The sequence below is a fragment of the Portunus trituberculatus genome, chromosome 45, assembly GCF_017591435.1.
Source record: "Portunus trituberculatus isolate SZX2019 chromosome 45, ASM1759143v1, whole genome shotgun sequence".
NCBI classification, from domain to species: Eukaryota; Metazoa; Arthropoda; class Malacostraca; order Decapoda; family Portunidae; genus Portunus; species Portunus trituberculatus.
In genome coordinates, this window is record NC_059299.1 from 7,241,224 (window position 1) to 7,261,418 (window position 20,195).

General features: G+C 40.8%; 1 protein-coding gene across 1 annotated transcript in view; it reads left to right on the forward strand.

Annotated features, from left to right (window-relative positions):
* The first annotated feature begins 1,253 nt into the window (after positions 1-1,253).
* Positions 1,254-20,195, forward strand: part of LOC123519495 (zwei Ig domain protein zig-8-like) — a 75,308-nt gene continuing 56,366 nt past the window's right edge. Inside the window, exon 1 of the mRNA XM_045280847.1 lies at positions 1,254-1,756. Coding sequence (XP_045136782.1) covers positions 1,693-1,756 — 64 coding nt within the window. The 5' untranslated portion in view covers positions 1,254-1,692. The remainder of the gene's footprint in view (positions 1,757-20,195) is intronic.

Consider the following 20,195-nt stretch of genomic DNA (forward strand, 5'->3'; position numbering starts at 1 on the left):
TATTTAGTAAATTAAGAGAAGATAGATGGATGTGGAGAGTGAGGGAGACGGATGGAAGGAAAAATGGCAAGGAGAGAGGAGAAAGGAGAAAAGGGAAGTAGGAGAAGAAGCGAGGAAGCAAAAAGGGAGTAAAGATAAACCGGGAGAAAATGAGAAAAGGTAAGAAAAGCAAAGACGGATAGAAGCAAGGAAAAATAAAGAGGGATAAGAGGAAGGAACTGAGAAAAGTTAAGATGGCGTAGGAAAGGAAGGTAGGTAAGGGAGGTAAGGTAAGGCAAGAGGGAGGAAAGATAAGCAGGGAGTGAGGAACGGAGGGAGGGAAGGTAAGATGGAAGGTAGGAAAGGCAAGGCAGGAGGGGGGGAAGGTAGGATGGAGGTACAGTACGTGGAGGAGTGAGTCTGAGCCAGCTTTTGAAATGAAATGGAGCTGCCTACCGGAGTATCGGAGGGAAAACGGGAGAGGGAAAGGGAAAGGAAACCAGATAGAGGTGAGAAGACGATTCCAGAAATATACGGAAAAAAAATGAAGGAAACTGAAAAGAAAATATACGGAAAGAGAAGGAAGGAATAGAAAGGAAAATATAAAAAAGGGATATAGATGACACATATTGAAAGGAGTAGAAGAGGACATAATATTGATGTAACTATGAAGGTTACACTATGATGGGCATAAGATTATGGATATGAGCTGTAGTAGTAATAGTAGTAGTAGTAGTAGTAGTAGTAGTAGTAGTAGTAGTAGTAGTAGTAGTAGTAGTAGTAGTAGTAGTAGTAGTAGTAGTAATAGTAGTAGTAGTAGTAGTAATAGCTGTAGTAGTAGACATAGTAAAGGACATATATTTGTAAGATAAGAAAAAAAACACAGATAGAAACACGAAAGAAAAAGTAGCACGTAAAGGAAAAAGAAAGAAATGGAATGAAACTTGAAGGAAGAGAAGGAATGATGGAAGGAAGGAAGGACATAACAGTAGGAGTAAAGGATTGCGCAGGACAGTCACCGCCACACAGAAGGGAGAAGGAAAGAAGGAAGTCTATAGATTTGAATGAACTCAACGCTAACGACACGATCTGAACTTCCTTCCAGCCCAGAACACTCACACCTCAATAGACACGATGCGGATAATTTTCCAGGATACAGAGCAGCGGTTGGCGATCACGGTGGATTGTGGTGGTGGTGGTGGTGGTGGTGGTGGTGGTGGTGAGGGGAGCAGGGGGAGAGGAAGGCCGAGAGAGGGAGGAGAGGCAAGCACCGGCCCAGCTCCCGTCAGTTGCTCGCCAGTCAGCGTCGTGTGAGGTGTTGCGTCGTCCTTCTGCCTCCCGCCGACACTTGTCCCAACTTTTAAAAACCAAGTGAACTAGAAAGCCAAGTCCCTGAATATCAAAACCCAAAGGATCCTCTGAATTTAACCCCCTCCGCTGATCCTAACACTCACGAACAACTTACTATCTAAACCAGAGACGCGACGGATGCGCCGAAGAACTCCCGCGGAAGTTGATTAAGAGAAAAAATTAATAAATCTAAAGAGTTCAAGGACGTGGACATACTGAAGGGCACTCATGACACCTTCAAGGACTGCCTGAGGATGGGCTGGGGAGAGGAGGAGCTGTAGGACCGACAGGAAAGGAAGGAAAAAAAAAAGAAAGGAAGTCACGGATACGGGCGGAAGTTACTGCGACGTTGAAGACCCTTTGATGGCGATGGTGGGCGTGTGGGCGTGGGTGGCGTGGTGTGGCGCCCTCGCCCTCGCCTCCCCTGGTGAGTATGATGGGCATGGAGGAGGAAGAAGGAACATCACAATAAGTTACATCACTTTTCCTGCTTTCTACGACGTGACTGTGTGTGTGTGTGTGTGTGTGTGTGTGTGTGTGTGTGTGTGTGTGTGTGTGCTGGAAATATTCATAAAAGTATATACATCTATACGTTCTGCAGCTCAACTCTGATTTATTCGTACTGCAAGCTCTGAATATTTAGCAACACGTAAATTTTCGCTCGTGAACTTCAAGCAATCATTATTATTAATTTCACCGAGTAATCAAGAGTAATTCAAGCAACATTTCACGATGAATATTAATTATCAAATATACTGCATCTCGCTGTGTGTGTGTGTGTGTGTGTGTGTGTGTGTGTGTGTGTTTCTTAATAAGATAATCCAAGGAAGACAAGTAAAAAAGCAAGAAACAAACAAGAACAAAAGGGAAATTCTGAGACAAACAACATAACGTACGAAGACGATTGTTAAAAAAATCAAGCAAACAAACAAATACACACACACACACACACACACACACACACACACACACACACACACACACACACACACACACACACACACACAGATGCAGTATACATCTCACACACACACACACACACACACACACACACACACACAGATGCAGTATATTTCATCTCACACAAGCACACACACACACACACACACACACACACACACATGCAGTATAGTTCACATCACACACACACACACACACACACACACACACACACACACACACAGATGCAGTATATCTGATCACACACACACACACACACACACACACACACACACACACACACACACACAGATGCAGTATATTTCATCTCACACACACACACACACACACACACACACACACACACACAGATGCAGTATATCTGATCACACACACACACACACACACACACACACACACACACACACACACACACACACACACACACACACACATCAATCATACCTTAATGACACAAACTAATGGAAACCACATGAATATGAATTTAATGAAACAAAATATTACTTGTTTGTACCGCTGTCCTGCAGGTGAACGAGTGATGAATTGATGGATTCACACTTATATTCTGCCTCAAATCTATCAATCCGTTGACACTTGAACAGAAAGACAGAAAACTAAGAATAATATTGATTTTGGCTAATCTCTTCAGTACCATGACGCGTTTTTATATTCATTCTGGTTATTATTCGGTGATTTTACACAGCTTCAGAAACTTACGTGGAGATTAAAATGGTGAAGACTCTGTGTATTAATCTTCTGACCCATATAAATCTCTCCTAATGTAAGTAAAATCGTCTGATCGTACACAAATTTCCTGGTAAAAATGCGTCTCAGTACTGAAGAGATTAGGTTTCAAGAGACGAGATAAATTGGTAGATAGAAAGGAGGAGACAGATGGATATAAGTACCTAGGCTTTATACAAGGACTGTCAAGTGTAGGCCTATTAGTTTTTGGCAGCTTCCCTTATTTCCTTATGGCTTTTTGTGCTCCGTTAGGCTTAGTTAGGTCTCTTGGTTTGAAGTTACGTTATGCTTACTTTAAGGTAGAATAGGTTAACTTGGGCAACTGTTTAAGTTAGCTTCAAGACTGAGTAAATTACGTTAAGTCAAGTTAATGAGTTAGGTTAGACATTAGATTAAGTTAGCGTAAACAAAGTATGTTACATTAAGTTAAGTTTAGAATAGATAAGCTTAGGTTAAGTTAAAGCAGATTAGGTTATGTTAGAGTTAGAATTAGATGAAGTTAGCTCAGGTTGAAATTATATATAGTTAGGTTAGCACATACATTACACTGAGTTGAAGTTAGGGAAGATTAGGTTAGGATAGGTTAAAAATTAGGAAGTTAGGTTGAATTTATGTTAAAGCAGGTTAGGTTAGGTTAAACATTGATTAAGTTACATTCGCAGTCTAAAAGTCGATTTCTACTCCCTGGCAAGCAGTCTCTCGGTGCCTCATTATATCACGCTCCTCCAGGACATCAATATCCCGACGGAGATCATGCCACACATCCTGAGCCTTTCATCGCCGCCGCGCCGAACATTGATTCCTCCCTCGCGCCGTCACACGAACGCACTTGACATAAATAAGTTCAGTCTTCAGTTTTTTTTTTCTTTATCTTTTTCTCACTTCAGTTCTCCACTATCTCACTTTTTGTCGTATCTGTTCTTGTTCTTCCTTTATCATTTTACTTACTTCGTTTCCTTTCTTTATAGCTTTTCTTCTCTATTTTGCATTTTTCTCCTGTCCTTTAATGTTTTTCCTTCTATTTCTTTTTGTTTCATCCTTCCTCCGCTATTTTATTTCCTCGTGTATAATCATATTCTTTGCTTTTTGTTATCATTCCTCTAGTATTTACCTCTACCATATTATTTACTTCTCTTCAATCTATATTTTTTCCCCCTGCATGCATCTTTCATCATTTAATAATTCCTCGAATCTACAGTGTTTCTCTCCATTCCATAACGGCATTTCCAGCATAACATCACCTCTCACCTTTCACCTCAGCTTTCATTTCATTAACTTACAACAAAGAGCGTCCCTGTAGACGTGCACATATAGCTACTTCAGTATTATCTCTTATATCATACCTTCCTTATTCTTTGCCTCTTAACAGCTTTAAACTCGCAGCAATTCCCTATATAGCCTGACACAATATCCTGTCACTGTGCAATTACTGAGAAAGCCTTAGCATACGTGGGAGGAGACAATGATGGACGGGAGTGGCTGGCTGACTCAGATACGAGGGACGAGACTGAAAGATAACCAGCTATGGAGGATAATGTTTCGGCTTTTTTCTCAGACCACGCACGCATCTTGGACCTTCCCTTATTTCCCTGAGTCACAAAACCCATTTGGAACGCTCTATAAAGCATGATGAATGTGTAGGTTAAGAGGCGTGGTGATCTACAAGCTTTATTTTAAACGCATGGTTGCTTCTGGTACAAGGAATGGAGGGAAAGGGAAGTGAAAGGCCTACGGTGTGTGCTCGCCCAGGAGACGGTATGAGAAAAAAGTAACCCGGTAAACCTGGTATGTAGACTGGGAGATACTCAGTACTAGGAAGAAGAGGAAGGAAAAGAAAACTGGGGATACCTTGCCGTGTATAGGACAAGAGGTACTCAAGGAGACTATGTGATTAGCTGGCGTATTAGGACCAGGATATACTCGTATCAGAAGAAGAGTGCAGCCTTCCTTTGCCGTGTTTAACCAGGCGCTTCTTAAAAGATGAGGACTCATGTTAGTTATGGTGTATAGAGAAAGAAGTACTTGTGTAAGGTAAAGATGAGCTAACTCTACTGTGTATAAGGATAGAGATACTGAAGAAAGATTAACGGGAAGAAGTGATGAGGCATGAGTGATCAAAAAGACATAGTTAGCACGTTAACATAGTTGAACCGATGAAAAAGAAAAAAAGTAAACTTCAACCAAAGCGAAGCGAGTGTGCGGCCGTTACCATCAACCTTCTCTTCTACTTTATACTTTATGCTTCAGAATAAATATTTATTCTTATTTTCTTCCCATTTCATCCATACAATCTATGACTGTTCGGTGAAAGGCGTTTTCCAAGGAAGCAGAGGACTTATCTTGGCTGGAGACGGCCAAGACACATTCAATAAAGCATTTACGAGGGAGAGAACCGATCTTGTCTGGGAAGTGAACAAGGGACATCCTCGGTACGTTGGACGGTATTAAAGAGGATGACGAAGAATTTTCTAAACTGTGAGGTGGAAAGGAAACATATCCAGCGGTGCGAAAGATGCGGAGGAGAAAGAACAAAATTTTATCAATCTTGAAGGAGAAACGCAGCACAGTAACAGCTGTTTGATATGAAGACTGTGATTTTATTTAACATGAAAAGTGAACAAGAGACAGCACAGGGGGAGAAATGCTTAGTTACAGCCTCCATTATATCAGTCTTGTTCATTTGCGTGATAGGATTTACCTCGAAATAAATATTCTGAAGCAAACTCTGGACAAATTATTCTGCCACTGGTTCAAGGATTTCGCATTTCAATATTCAAGATAGAACTTCGCAGCGAGTAGTGAACAATAAACACACACACATGCAATATACCAGTTTAGCTTCTACATATCAATACTACCAGGGAGTGATTCAGATATTTAAAAACATCCAATGATATTACCCTCCTCACACAGCACAGCGAACAAGAAACTCTCACATATTAACACAGACTCCAACATTTCAAGAATATCGATGACCTCAGAGTTTAAAAGACCAATAACGCTCACAAACACGAACAACACAGTGAACAAATAACACTCACGTAATGTATCAACACCGCTTCCGCATATAAGTGACTCAAATATTTAAAAACGACAACCTTCACCTCCACGAACAAAACAATAAGCAAAAATACACGCAATATTTCAAAGCACCCTGTATTTTGTGAACACTGTCGCTGATTCAGGTATTTGGAGCAACACTACTGCGTTTCCAGTAACACAAGAGGAATATCACCTCCCCTCACATACTCCCACAAATTCACAGCTACCTGCCCCGCCCGGCCACGTCCCGCTAGTGCCTCAAGGCCGCTCCTCCTCTGATAGCGCTACAGGAACACCGAGGAATTTGCATCTTATTAGAATTATGAAAATACAAGGCGATGAATGATCAAACGCTATACCTGCTATCAAAGTAAACCCCCACACCACAAATTCTTCCTCCACCCACAAGAAAAGCAGGAAAAAACGACCCTCACAACATATTAAGATTTTCTCCCACGTAATCTTTTGTGAGTTAAAAAGTAAAAGGAATAATGGAATTTCTTGCTCTAATTACATGACATACGGAATGATCTCGCTTACGGTTTATATTGCGATACTTTTTTCATCTGTGTTTGAAAGTGTAGAGGCTTTATTGCAGTCTGTTGCTCAAAATACAAGAGAAATGGAGTAGCGTCACTTTAGAATATATTGCCTTTTTTTTCTATTGTAGCTTGGAAATTTAAAAGCAATATAAAAATCTCTCATTCTGAATTCAAGGTAAAAACTGAAAGGCGACACTCAAGACTTGCTATTTTTTTTTGTTATTCTTCCCCGTAACCTTTTGTCACACGTTAAAAATCCTTAAATACAAAATTTCCTGCTCGACACACAAGAAAATTCAAAGAAGCAACACAGAATATTTTTATAACCTTTCGAAAGTTGGTGTGTAAAAGTGACGTGAGAAAACGAGGTAAACAGAAACACTTTTCACCTCAAAACAAACTCACTCAGCTTTGCTAATCAGATTTTTTCCTCGCCTTGACTCATTGTTTTCTTCTTTCTTTCCCCCACACACTTTATTTCCTCACATTCTTCGGAGTGGAATGTGACGTGGTGATTTCCAAAGCCAAACTGCCCGGTAATGAAGGAAAACTGAGGCAAACTTCTTAATAAGTAATGCCAGTGTTAATGAACCGAGGAATTCCTTCACAAAAAAGCTTCACTAAAAAAAGTTGCATTAGTTTTCCTTGTTACGTGGATCATCCTTATCATTAGAAACAAACTTACCTGAGAAAACACTGAACACACACAAAAAACAGGAGATTCATTAAGATAACTTTTAATGATAGATAAGAGCATCAGACAAAACAAAAACACAAGTATTTCAATAAAAAAAAAAAACTCGCTTACGAAATACAAACTCCAGAGATAGAACAATTACAAAGCCCTCCATGAAAACAAGTCACTGCCACAAACACGCCAATAAAAAGCGATAAGAAACAATTACAAACAATTACAGAGAAGGGGGAAAGGGAAAATACACACAAACGCATACACAAGAAAAAAAAAACACACTTAAGCAGCCCATGAGAAAGAAACACAACCCCGTAAATCAGGTAAGAAGGGAATAAATCAAGGTGTGTAAATATGACGTGCTGAGGAAAAGATGATGAGAAGAGGAGGGAGTAAAGAACACAAAATTATGCACGTTTAATCGGGAGTATAATAACACGGCCTTAAGCTGCAGGAGGAAGAGTAGGAGGAGGAGGAAGAGGAGGAAGTAATAACAGTGCATGACTATCACCTGTTTCGCGACTCTGATTGCCACAACATCTGAGCGCTAACACAACCCCCACCTGGCGCCACACGCACACGCACTCACGCACACATACGCACACACGCACACACACACACACACACACACACACACACACACACACACACACACACACACACACAATCTACCTTTAACCTTTATGTCTTGGATTAAAACAGGAAGTCGCTTGAATGATACAGTGACTCTGGCTAAACTAAACGTCCAATAAAGGATACAATTCCAGGTTATACACAGTGACTACCTGAACTAAACGGTAACTTAACCAAAGCAAATTGTAACTCTTCCTTACTTGAACCGTTATTAACTTTTCTGAAACGAACCTCACCTAATTATAACTTGACCTAACATCACTTATTCTAGTCGTACTCAAACTGATCTTACATGACCTCATTAAACCAAACCAAGTCACACCAAAATAATTCATAGCTAACGTAATCTAACTAAACCAATCCAACCTAACTCAACCCAACCCAAGGATAAAAAAACATCCAGAAACAAAACAAGCTGAAAAATCTGAAATCGGACACTTCACTTTAGGATTGCTGAAACTAAATAACTCTGGGAACTTTGTAAGGAAGATGAAGAGAGGATGAAGTGAGACTCGACCAAGGTGAAGCAGCGTCTAGGCAATCTCAGTCTTCTAAAATCTTGTATGAATAGCGCCACGTGAAGCCCCTGAAGGCATGAGAAGGAGCGTACGAGAGAAAGTCACGCATCATGCACAAGGAGGATTATTGTTGGGGTATGTTATGGTGGTGTGCTTCTGTGAATGACTGAGATCGTGTGTGTGTGTGTGTGTGTGTGTGTGTGTGTGTGTGTGTGTGTGTGTGTGTGTGTGTGTGTAAGCAAACAGACAGACAGGCAGAAAGGTAAATTGGCGACGCTATAAACACGCAAACTATACACTGGAATGCCAACACAAACACACACACATACACACAAACACAAACACACACACACACACACACACACACACACACACACACACACACACACACACACACACACACACACACATTTCAAAAGCAAGCCATCTTAGCGACACTTCCATCGCCCTCTGCGTTAGCGTGCGTGCATCCTCTGAGCCTCTCCATCTTGCACCAGGGAAGAGCAATGCGCTGGGCTGGAGAGAACGGTAATGGAGGACAACGAGAAGCACATCAGAGGAGAATCAATAATTCCTTCCTTCCCAGAAAATTCCAAGTTGCGGATGGAATTTTACTGATGAATTTTAAAGGACGCGATACCAAAAAATGAACATGAAAGGATTTGAAGGATGCCTGTGGGGAAGCACCAACGTCTTCAGGAGTTATTTCGGCTAGGAAAGTGCAGGAGGAGATGGATGTGATGCGTGTTTGAGGGAGATGACGTGTGTTGCTAATGGAAGATTGTGCTGTATTGTGTTCTAAGGTCATTGTAGTGGTTTTATGATGGTTGTATGATAGTTACTACGTACATTGTTTGTGTTTTGTTCAACTTTTTCATTACTAGAAATTTCTCTTATTCTACAAGTTTTCAGACGCTTTTCTCAATATCAAAGCTATAGTAGTCGTTCTGTGGCTGATAAAACGCTACATTAATTTATTCTTTGTTCGTTAAATTAATGGAAGCGATTTCCTTAGTGATCTGGGTTTGATGAAATGAAGAGTACTATTGAAATGAAAAGATTAAACGTGACGTGTGTTTCCTGAGTAATAGCAGTTTATATTTAATGGTGATGCTTCTGATTACCGCACTCATCATGCTACATGTATTAAAAATTGCATATCCGACGAGCATTATCACCATTCCAGCCTGGCATTCTGGTGTAGAGAGCACGTCACCGCAGTTTTACGAAATACTTCCACACATGAGTTGTTACAGTACACTATTTTCCCAAAACACACCCGTATTATGTTGCGCACACTTTAAAAACGTAATTATCCATCGAGCTCCGGTGACACGCACAACAAAATTCTGATGCAATACATGTGTTAACGCAACATATTTGGAAATTGCTACACGAACCAATTTTCACGCCAGAGAGCACTTTGAAAAATTCTACTAATAATGAAACTTTGTTGAGAAATTCCTTACGATCAGAACGGGCGAAGCAAGGAATAGAAAAAAAGAGAAAATTGGAGAAAAAAAAAGTTTAGGAAGACTGGACGATAAGAGAGGACCAACTTTGCTATGGAGTTTTTTTTTTTATCGGGAAGTTGGCGCACCGACCCCATCACGAAATAGAATTAAGCCTCAGCCGATGGCGGTGCTGAGTGGCTTCAACTTAAGTGGATTAATTTACTGGGTGGGAATGCAGGTGCGTCCCTCGAGGTGGTGCGCTCAGGCGAATACTGGGCCGGACCGCCGCGACCTTCACACGCGTAGGCAGTGCACGGGACAAACTGCGGTGGACACACAAATCACTAAGGCACAAGAGGAGGAGGAGGAGGAAGAAGAAGAGGAGGAGGAGGAGGAGGAGGAGGAGGAGGAGGAGGAGGAGGAGGAGGAGGAATGAAGAAGTAGGAGTTTTGAACATGTCTCTGTTAATGAAGAGCTTTACTACACACAAACACAAACACACACACACACACACACACACACACACACACACACACACACACACACACACACACACACACACACACACATACACACAGCAAACTCCTCAACTCCAACAGGCCCGCAATTTCCTGCCAGGCAACAAACAAACTACATGGCCACGACACACGAGCAAGTGAGGTAGCGAGCGGCGGGCGGGCGGGTAGGCGGGCGAGCAGCGGGCGGATAGCGACTAATTTGCATAATAACAAATCAACATAATATATTGTGGACAGCAATACATGTAGTTGAATGTATTTCATTACGCCGAGTGACAGCAAAACTCTCAACTTTACAACTTAGTGTTCTCTCGGGACTAAGTAATGGGGAAACATGTTGGAACAGCCAGGAGGGAAACAAAAATAGGCAGAAAAGGAAAAACATTTGGAAAAAAGTAAATAACGTACTGCCATCACGCTATTTTTTGTCATTAAGTCGAGAAAAAGGTATATGAGCGAGAGAGAGAGAGAGAGAGAGAGAGAGAGAGAGAGAGAGAGAGAGAGAGAGAGAGAGAGAGAGGAGAGAAAAAAGATAGGAAAAGACGAAATGAGAGAGAGACACACACAGAGGAAGAAAGGACCCCGCGTGATATGAAAATACGCGAGGGTTACTCATTATGCTAATTCCCTCCCTTACCTGAGGATACGTAGTAATGAAACGAATAGAAAACGGGGTTAAGAGTGAAGATATAACTAGAGAGAGAAAAAAAAGGAAGAAGAAGAAAGACTGATATGGAAAGGAGAATAGACAAAATAACAAGAAGGAGGAAATAAGGGACTCACGTTCGCTGCCTTTCTCTCAAGGAAAAACAAGACAAAGCGAAAGGGTAACTAGGAAAACCAGAATTGAATCACACCTGCGGAAAAAAAACACCTGGAAAATCAATTAGGGTATCAGAGGAGAGCAAGAGAAAACAAACTTGAATCGACTGCCGTGACGCAAGACTGTCCTTTCCTTCTACATTCGTGATGAGTTGAACAATCCTTCTCATCACGGAAGCAAAGAGTGTGGCATTCATTTACATAGCATTGTGTTCTGTTGCTAATTGGTCTTGTGTGTGTGTGTGTGTGTGTGTGTGTGTGTGTGTGTGTGTGTGTGTGTGTGTGTGTGTGTGTGTGTGTGTGTAGGAATGAGGGTTGCAAAGGCGTGTATGACTGAGTGTGTTTGTATTTCCAAGATTAATGTGTTCATGGAGATGCAAGTGTGTGTGTGTGTGTGTGGGTGTCACCTGGGAATATGTTATAGCCAGACGTCAGGGACACACACGGGCAGGTTTGGTCATTACACAGGTACACAGAGACGGTAATAGCTGCAGCCACACCTTGAAGCAGGTAACACTGGCCCACCAAGACCAGCGCCGAGATGAGCAAATCCAGATGGAGCTCGAGCCGCCAAGTAATTAAACTCACATACTTAATTAAACTTACAAAACGAATAAACTTAGAGCGAAACACGAATTAAAATTATAATGAAAATCGCACAAGAAATACAGGAAGTTTTAGATGCGAGATGAGAGACAAGTTTGTTGGGGGAAAGTAACTAAACTTTATAACAACTACTTTGATGTAATAATTCTTGTTTAGTATTTACATTAGTATTTTTCCTCTATAAAAATACTAAATTAATTCCAAACTTGCTGGAATTCTCTACATACTCTAATAAACAGTATAATGAATATTTTTCAATAGTATAAAGCGATTCTCAGATTTAATTATTACTAAACGTCCGCCATTTTTATATCCATATTGTATTGCAGTTCCTGTTTTCCTTAATCTGTGTAATTAGATGCTATAAATAAATGCAAACTCTTCATATCCCCTTCACAACACGATCCCTGGCTCCTCATCAACTCTGAAATAAATATAACATTACAAACTAAACGCAAACATTTTATATTCATTTCCTATCATGGCTCCCAGCTTCCTCTCATTTGTATAATAACCGTAACAGGGTAACGAGAACCTTTCTTTTTTTATCCATTTCGTATCACAGTCCAGAGCTCCAGCAATAATAGGTAAGAGTAGAAGGTTAACACGCACATTTTATATCCAGTTTGTATCCCGGACCTCCTGTTTTCCTCTCATTTGTGTAGGAAAAAATGTAGTAGAAAGTCGACCCAATCTCCCCAATCTAACATAAACGTGCCACTCAACTCTCCACCCAGAAATTCTCCCTCCACAAAAATCACGTTCAGTCCAGCAGCACCAACAGCGCCCAGTAAGGGGGTGAAGTTTCTATTCTGAGCGCCTGAGCGGAGAGGAGCGCTCAGGAGAATCACAAGGGAGAGTATCGGAAAAGTTGAAATAATCGTTCACTGGTACTTGGGCGTAAAATTTGATCTACCATGAAACTGGTTGGTATTGTGCTTTACAGGTGGATCCGCCCCGCACCTGTAGAAGCCAAGAGGTAAAAGAGAGAGAGAGAGAGGCAGAGGCAAGTGAACCCTCTACGTTTTCACTCTTGTTTCATGCAACATTTGGTTCCCTGCGGCAGACAAGCTAGGTGTATTTATTTTTGCTTTGGGAAAACATGCACACACACACACACACACACACACACACACACACACACACACACTAAATAAATCTCGACAAAGCGATACAGACTAATCCTTTAAGTGTAACAGCAGCGAATCATATGTTTAGACAGTAAGAGGAACATTAACACACACACACAAACACACACACACACACACACACACACACACACACACACACACACACACACACACACACACACACACGCAAGCCATCGTCATTAATTATCAGCTGATGGGGCAGGTATTCAAATAAATGCCCTGATTCTAAAAAAGGTGTCACGCTTCTACCGGACTGATTAAATGGAAGTGAAATGGCTCTGGATTGCAACTAAGAGAGAGAGAGAGAGAGAGAGAGAGAGAGAGAGAGAGAGAGAGAGAGAGAGAGAGAGAGAGAGAGAGAAAGAGAAAGAGACGGATTGATAGTCCATAAGGATTACAAACTGAAAGGACTGGGGAGACTTACCCAGAGTTACTAATGTGGGTTTGGCTTGGCTTGGGAACAGATCTGCCTGGTGTTAAATTGAACCCATCTGACACTACCTATATAAAAGCAAATTTACTGAACCGAGACACTTCATTTTTAGGCAGTGAAAGGTTAGGATAGTGTATTGAGGTCTCTTATCGCCTGAATACTCCTGAATACTCTCAAGGGAATCAGGGAGGGAGGTGACAAGCTACAAACACTCATGCTACACCGGTGACTTGCTCGTAAACATCTCCTTAAGGGTTCTTTTATAAGGATCTTACTTAACAGCCTCAATCCTGGCTAGGGAGAGAGAGACTAGGAGGGCGATTAAGAAGACTTTCACCCTCACTCTTTCTCTCTCTTTCTCTCTCTCACACACGCACAGTAAAGGCTTGAGGTAGTGAGAGGGAGAGAAGAGAGAGAGAGAGAGAGAGAGAGAGAGAGAGAGAGAGAGAGAGAGAGAGAGAGAGAGAGAGAGAGAGAGAGAGAGAGAGAGAGAGAGAGAGAGAGAGAGAGAGAGAGAGAGAGAGAGAGAGAGAGAGAGAGAGAGAGAGAGAGAGAGAGAGAGAGAGAGAGAGAGAGAGAAAGTACGCAAAGAGAATTATAATGAAAAGTGAAGAGGGAGCGGAAGAGAGAAAGGAGAGAGAGAGAGGGGAGAGAGAGACAAGGAGAGGTGAAAGAGAGGGCTTGTGGTGAAGAGAGACTGAGAAGAAGGGGAATTTTTGAGGAGGGAGAGAAGATGGGAGGACTTGATTTTAAAGGTAGGCAGAGAAACACGGATAGAGAAGAAAGAAGAAAGGAAAAGATGGTGAAGGAGGTAGAAAACGTGTGAAAAGGGAGCTAAAAATAATAGAAATAAAATCAGAGGAAAGGAAGAAGGGTAAAATGATGAAAAGAAAACTGAAAATCACGCAGAAACTTAATGAAAAAAGTAAAGTAGGAAAGAAAATGAGAATAAAGCTAAAAAAGAAAAATAAGGAAAAGGAAAATAATGAGAATGAAGCAAAATTGACAGAAACACCTTAACTGAGCAAGAATAAAGGGTGAAAGTCTTGGTAAACTAAAGGGTTGTGAGGGAGGAAAATGAACCGAGGGAGGCACAAGGTGTAAAAAGGGAAGAACCAGCGGAGCGTTCACAGGAGATAAGGTGTCAGAACGCAGCTTCCGGAGACTTGTTATGAGGGAAAAATCTTCGAACAAGTGAACATCGGAAAGCATATCGCAGAGGTGATGGAAAAAGCGAAAAGGGGAGAGAAATGAAAGAAAGGGTGATATAGATGGTGGGGAGAGAAGATTTAGGAAGGTATGTGAAGGGTTTAAGGGATATATAGGGGAAAGATAAGGAAAGAATGGATAATATAGATGATGTAAGCCAACGAGGAGAAAGGATGTGATGGAGAATATGGGCATATATGATAAAAAAAATATGAAAGAATGGGTGATATAGATGATAGGAGAGAAAGGATGGTACAGGAGGAGAGAAAACGAAGTATAAAAGTTTTAAAAATTGATAATATGGAAGATAGGAGAAGATATGGTATGGGAAAGGCAAAATATATAAAAAAAAATAAGTGACGGAGGATAAAAGAATACAAAACAGAGGTAGAAGAGGGAAGAAAATATAAAAAAAAATGTTAAAAATGAAGAGGTTAAAGGGAGGTAAAAAGCGGAAAAAACAATAGAACAAAGGCAAAGTGGGAGTAAAACGAAATGGTTAAAATTTATTACAAGATTCTTCAGCTTCCACTACAAGAACACGACAAGGCTCACTTTCATTTCACTGTCAGGCGAGGCAGTGCTTGAGTGTAGGAAAGCGGAAGTGGCTTTGTGAGAAATATAGAAAAAAAAAGAGGCAAGGTTCAATTCTCACTATGTTTCTGTTTCTGTTCTTGTATTCATAACGCCCTTTCAACGCTCATGGCTCCATGTAACACGTTCTGGCTTAGTCACAGCAAGAATTCCTAGTAACAATCTGACATGTACTGAAAGGTATTGAGATATTAATGATTTGTTATTTGTTGTGCCTTTCAAGATTGTATTCGTGAGTTAGTCTGCTTTTCATTATGAGTTGGACACACAACAGCCAATGGTGAAAGATTCTGGCCCCTGAGGACTGCCTTCAATGGACTGTCAGATGATTAATTAAATTGTCATGATGGTTTGTTTATATACAATGCAGAATTCTTATTAACTCATCACGTGTATCATAAATTATCTCTCAAAACTTGAAAAAAAGTACCAATCTACAGTACTTTAAAATGTGTCGAAATCATGACCAGAAATGTTTAGAAGTAAATTTTTGTTCACATTGACAAGCAGCTTCATAGATAGACTAACTGATTAACAGACTGATTGATTTTATGGCGCCGTAGCATTGATTAAAACAAAACAATAAAGAGAATATGTGTCATAAATATATAAGGCTTGAAGTGAAAACAATAACCCCCCCTCACAAAAAAGAAGAAGAATGAATACAAAGGAAACCATAAACAGAAGAGAAATACATACGAGTTTATTAATATCAAATCCTATTCCCTCGACATAAAAAAATGAATAAAAAAACATAAAACAAAAAGAATAAAACAACAAATGCTACACTTCAAAAGTTAACATTCCGAGATGAAATATTCCAATTAACTAAAAACACACAAAACATGAAAAAATGAAAGAAATCCTGTTCTCGATGACAAACAAAAGGGATCAGAGTTTATCTAAGGCCGCTGAGACGGATTGGCGGAGGTGACGGCGATCAGGTAGACAGGTGGAGTAATGACTGAATGGAAGGAGGATGGGAGGGAGGCGGGGTCCATAAGCCACGATGAGGGAGGAAGAGAGGGAATGGAAAGTGATGGGGTGAAAGGTAAGTAAGGTGTCCAAAAGAAGAATTGCAGGTGAACACGTGATGGAATAGAACCTGGCTAATTAAGTGAGGAGGTTATGGAGCACCTGGACAAAAAGAGGTAGAGATTTAGGAATGATTTTAGATAAAGAGAAGTGGAAGGGAGTAGAAAAATATACATATGGAGTAGCAGACTAGTGTTAAAAGCGAGTAGACATGTACCACTAAGAGAGAAAAACAAGATTACTTTACAGGAAAGAAAGAAAAAATAGCAGCTTTATAAACTCTTACATGCGAGTATTCCAGAACGACACACACTCCACTTAGCATAAAAAGTTAAGTGAACGCCATTAGTTACAATAATAATTAATATACTAATGCAACAAAAAAATAAAAAAAATTGAGAGGAAGAGACAGAAACATATATGCCTGCACACATACACACATACAGACAGACAGGTAGATAAAACGACACTGCAATGAACATTCAAGAAACTCATTAATCAAGAATGTTGTCAAAAAGGCTGGAAAAAAAAAGATAGAAAAAAACCAAGAGGATAAAAGAGAGATGAATCAGGATCAGCTTTACGTGGAAGACATGAGAGAAAATAGAAAAAAAAGAAATAAAACACAAACAACTTTATATAATCTACAAACAGTCTACTCCACAATGTCCTTTGAAAGAAAACAAGGAAACGCAACATCGTAAATTACTCCGAAGTAAACACACACAGCTAAGAACTCTCCTCCAGACAGTGATGACCAGCCAACGCCCAAGAGACACACCTGAGGAAGGCGTTAAAGGAGTGGGGAAGTGGGGAAGTGGGGAGGCCTCTTGTGTATATACGTGATAGGATAAAAGGGAAAACAAATGAAGAGCATCTAGATATTCCAGTCTTCCTGAGGGCACGGGAGAAATCTGGGAAAATAAAAACTTGTTTACATAAAAGGGAATGTTATTAGATTTCGTGGAGAAGGAGGAAGGAGGAGGAGGAAAAAAAAGTGAAGAGAAGGAAACGAGAGGCCACAGGGAAGACAAGGAGGATGAAGAAGAGAAGGGGGAGCAGTTGAAGGAGTTGGTGAGTAAAGAAAGGAAACAGGGAAACACAGAGGAGGAAGTGGAGGGATACAGGCTGTTTGTCGAAGAGAAGGAAGAGGAAAGACGAGAACGAGAAACACAAGCAACAAGGGAAAAGAAAATAGAGAAAGATGAAGAAGAGGAAAGGAAATAGGAGTAAAGGAACGAATAGGAGGAGGACAAAGAGGAGGAAAACCAAGAGGAAGAAAGAAAGAAAGAAAAAGACCGGCAATAAGACGAAAGAGAAAGTTGTGAAGGAAGAGGAGAATGAAAAAAAAACAGCACAAAGAAAGTAGAAAGAAAACGAATGAGAAGGAAAAGGAATAGAAAATAGAAAGGATAACGAGAAAAATAAATAGAAGAAAAGGAAAAAAGAAAACAAAGGAACAACCCAAAAAATCACTAAAAAGACAAAAAAAAACAAACAAAAAAAACAAAGAGAGAACAAGGAAAATTAGAAAAAAAAGAAACTGGAGAAATCTGTGTCGGGGAAGTGAGTGAGTAAATGAGTGAGTGAGTGAGGGAGGGAGGGAGGAAGTGAGTGAGTGAGTGAATAAGTGAGTGAGTGAAGACATTAACAAACCAGCCTAAAACAGGACGGTATGTTCCTAATCTACTAAAAAAACACGAAAAAAAAAGATGAACAAAACAAGACAACCACAAGACGATACACACTGGAGACTCGAGGGAAGCATGGTGAGAGAGAGACAGAAAGAGGGCGAGGGAGAGAGGGAGGGAGGAGGAGAGAGAGAAGCCAAGGCAACATAGAGGAGCAGTCAACCTAAAAGGAGTGAGTAAAGGCAGACCAACTTTAGAGAGCAAGACTGGAGTTGGAAAGCGCTGGCAAGAGAGGGTGAGAGAGAGAGAGAGAGAGGGAGTGGTGAACGAGACCGAGAGCGAGAGGGAGAGAGAGAGAGAGAGGAATAAAAGATGGAGGGGATATAGGGTGTGAGCTGTAAAGGGCGCTATACGATCCTTGAATAGTAGAAGGTGAAGAGGATCAAGAAATTTTCCTGGAAATGAACAAATGGGATGAAAGTGATAGATAAACGAAAGAGCGAGAGCGAGAGCGAGAGAGAGAGAGAGAGAGAGAGAGAGAGAGAGAGAGAGAGAGAGTCCAAAATAGTTTTAGGACTCTTATAAACTTAATCCGTCACCTCTTTAACGTCAAGTGAGTTAAATCACGAATAAGAAGAAGGAGAAGGAGGAGGAGGAACAGGAGGAACAGGAGGAGGAAAAGGAGGAGGAGGAGGAGAAAGAAGATGAGGAGGAGGAGGAGGAAGAAGATAAGAATAATAAAAACAAGAACAGACAGAACGAAAAACAAGATCACAAATAAGAAAAGAACAAAAAAGCAAAACCATTAAAAGATCAGGAATAACAAAAGGAAAAAAAAAACGCTGAAAAAACAAGAACAAAGAATACAAAATAAAGAAAAATAAAGAGTAAAGAAGAAGAAAAAAGAGAAAAAATAAAACCAAGAAACACACACTAGGAAACAAAAACATGAAGGCGAAGCGCAGAAGAGAAGGAGGCGGCAAAGAAGTGGACTGGAAAGAAAAGAAAAACACTGGACGAAGAGCAGGAGGAGGAGGAGGAGGAGGAGGAGGAGGAGGAGGAGGTGCTGGTGGTGGTGAAGGTGGTGGTAGTAGTAATAACAATTTGGCATCGAGGCAAGGGATGAAGGAGAGGAACACGAGAAGAGGCAGAGACTGGAAGGTGCAAATTACACTTCATACACTTGCTATTGTCCACTGAAGTAAAGGAGGAAGGGAGAGAGAGTAGGAAGGGTGGAAGGAAGGGAGGGAAGGAAAACAAGGCGAAAAACATGTAAGAGATGCAGAAAAGGTAGCGAGTGAGGGAAGGAAAAGATATTTGTGTGAGAGGGAAAAGGGGTGGAGGGGTCATTTAGTGAGTGAGTGAGTGAGTGAGTGAGTGAGAAAATGAGATAGTAGCAAGAAGGGTTTACGTTTTTCTTGTTAGTAATTGTTGATGTTGTTGTTACTGCTGCTGTTGTCGTTGTTGTTGTTGTTGTGGTGGTGACGGTGGTGATGGTGGTTGTGGTGGTGATGGTGGCTGTGATGGCAGTGGTAGTAGTGGGTGGTGGTGGTTGGTGGTAGTCGAGGTGGTGTTATCATGTTTTAATCAACAAAAGTGTCACTAACAAGGCTTTTTATTTTTTTTTTATTTTTGCGCGTAATTGCAATCCGGCCTATCTGAAAATTCTGCGAAACTGATACGGAAATACTTAATTCCGGCACCAGCTCCGCGAAAAGAAAAAAATGACGACACTGCAATTAACAAGTACGAAATATAAAACAATAAAAATAAAAAAATAAAAAGCTCTTTCCTATTAAGTAAGGCTTTTGAAGTTTGGGGAAAAAAAACCACCACCACCACCACCACCACCACCACCACCACCATCGCCACAGCAGCAGTAACAGCAACAACAACAACGGTGGCGCCACTAATAATGTCAACACCACGACTTATCATTTTATATGTGTGTGTGTGTGTGTGTGTGTGTGTGTGTGTGTGTGTGTGTGTGTGTGTGTGTGTGTGTGTGTGTGTGTCCACGCGCGCTCACATCGCAAAAGCATCCCAGGGAAACGACATAAAACAAGACAAGAAGCTTACCAGGAGAAGAGAACATAAACAGAGACAAACATAAAACAAATAACAAAACACACACACACACACACACACACACACACACACACACACACACACAAACGATAAACCAAAGAGAGAAAAAAATTGAAGCTGGAACGAAATAACGATAAAAAGAAGACAAACAGAGAAATGGAGAACAAAATAACAAATAGCCACAACAAACATCTC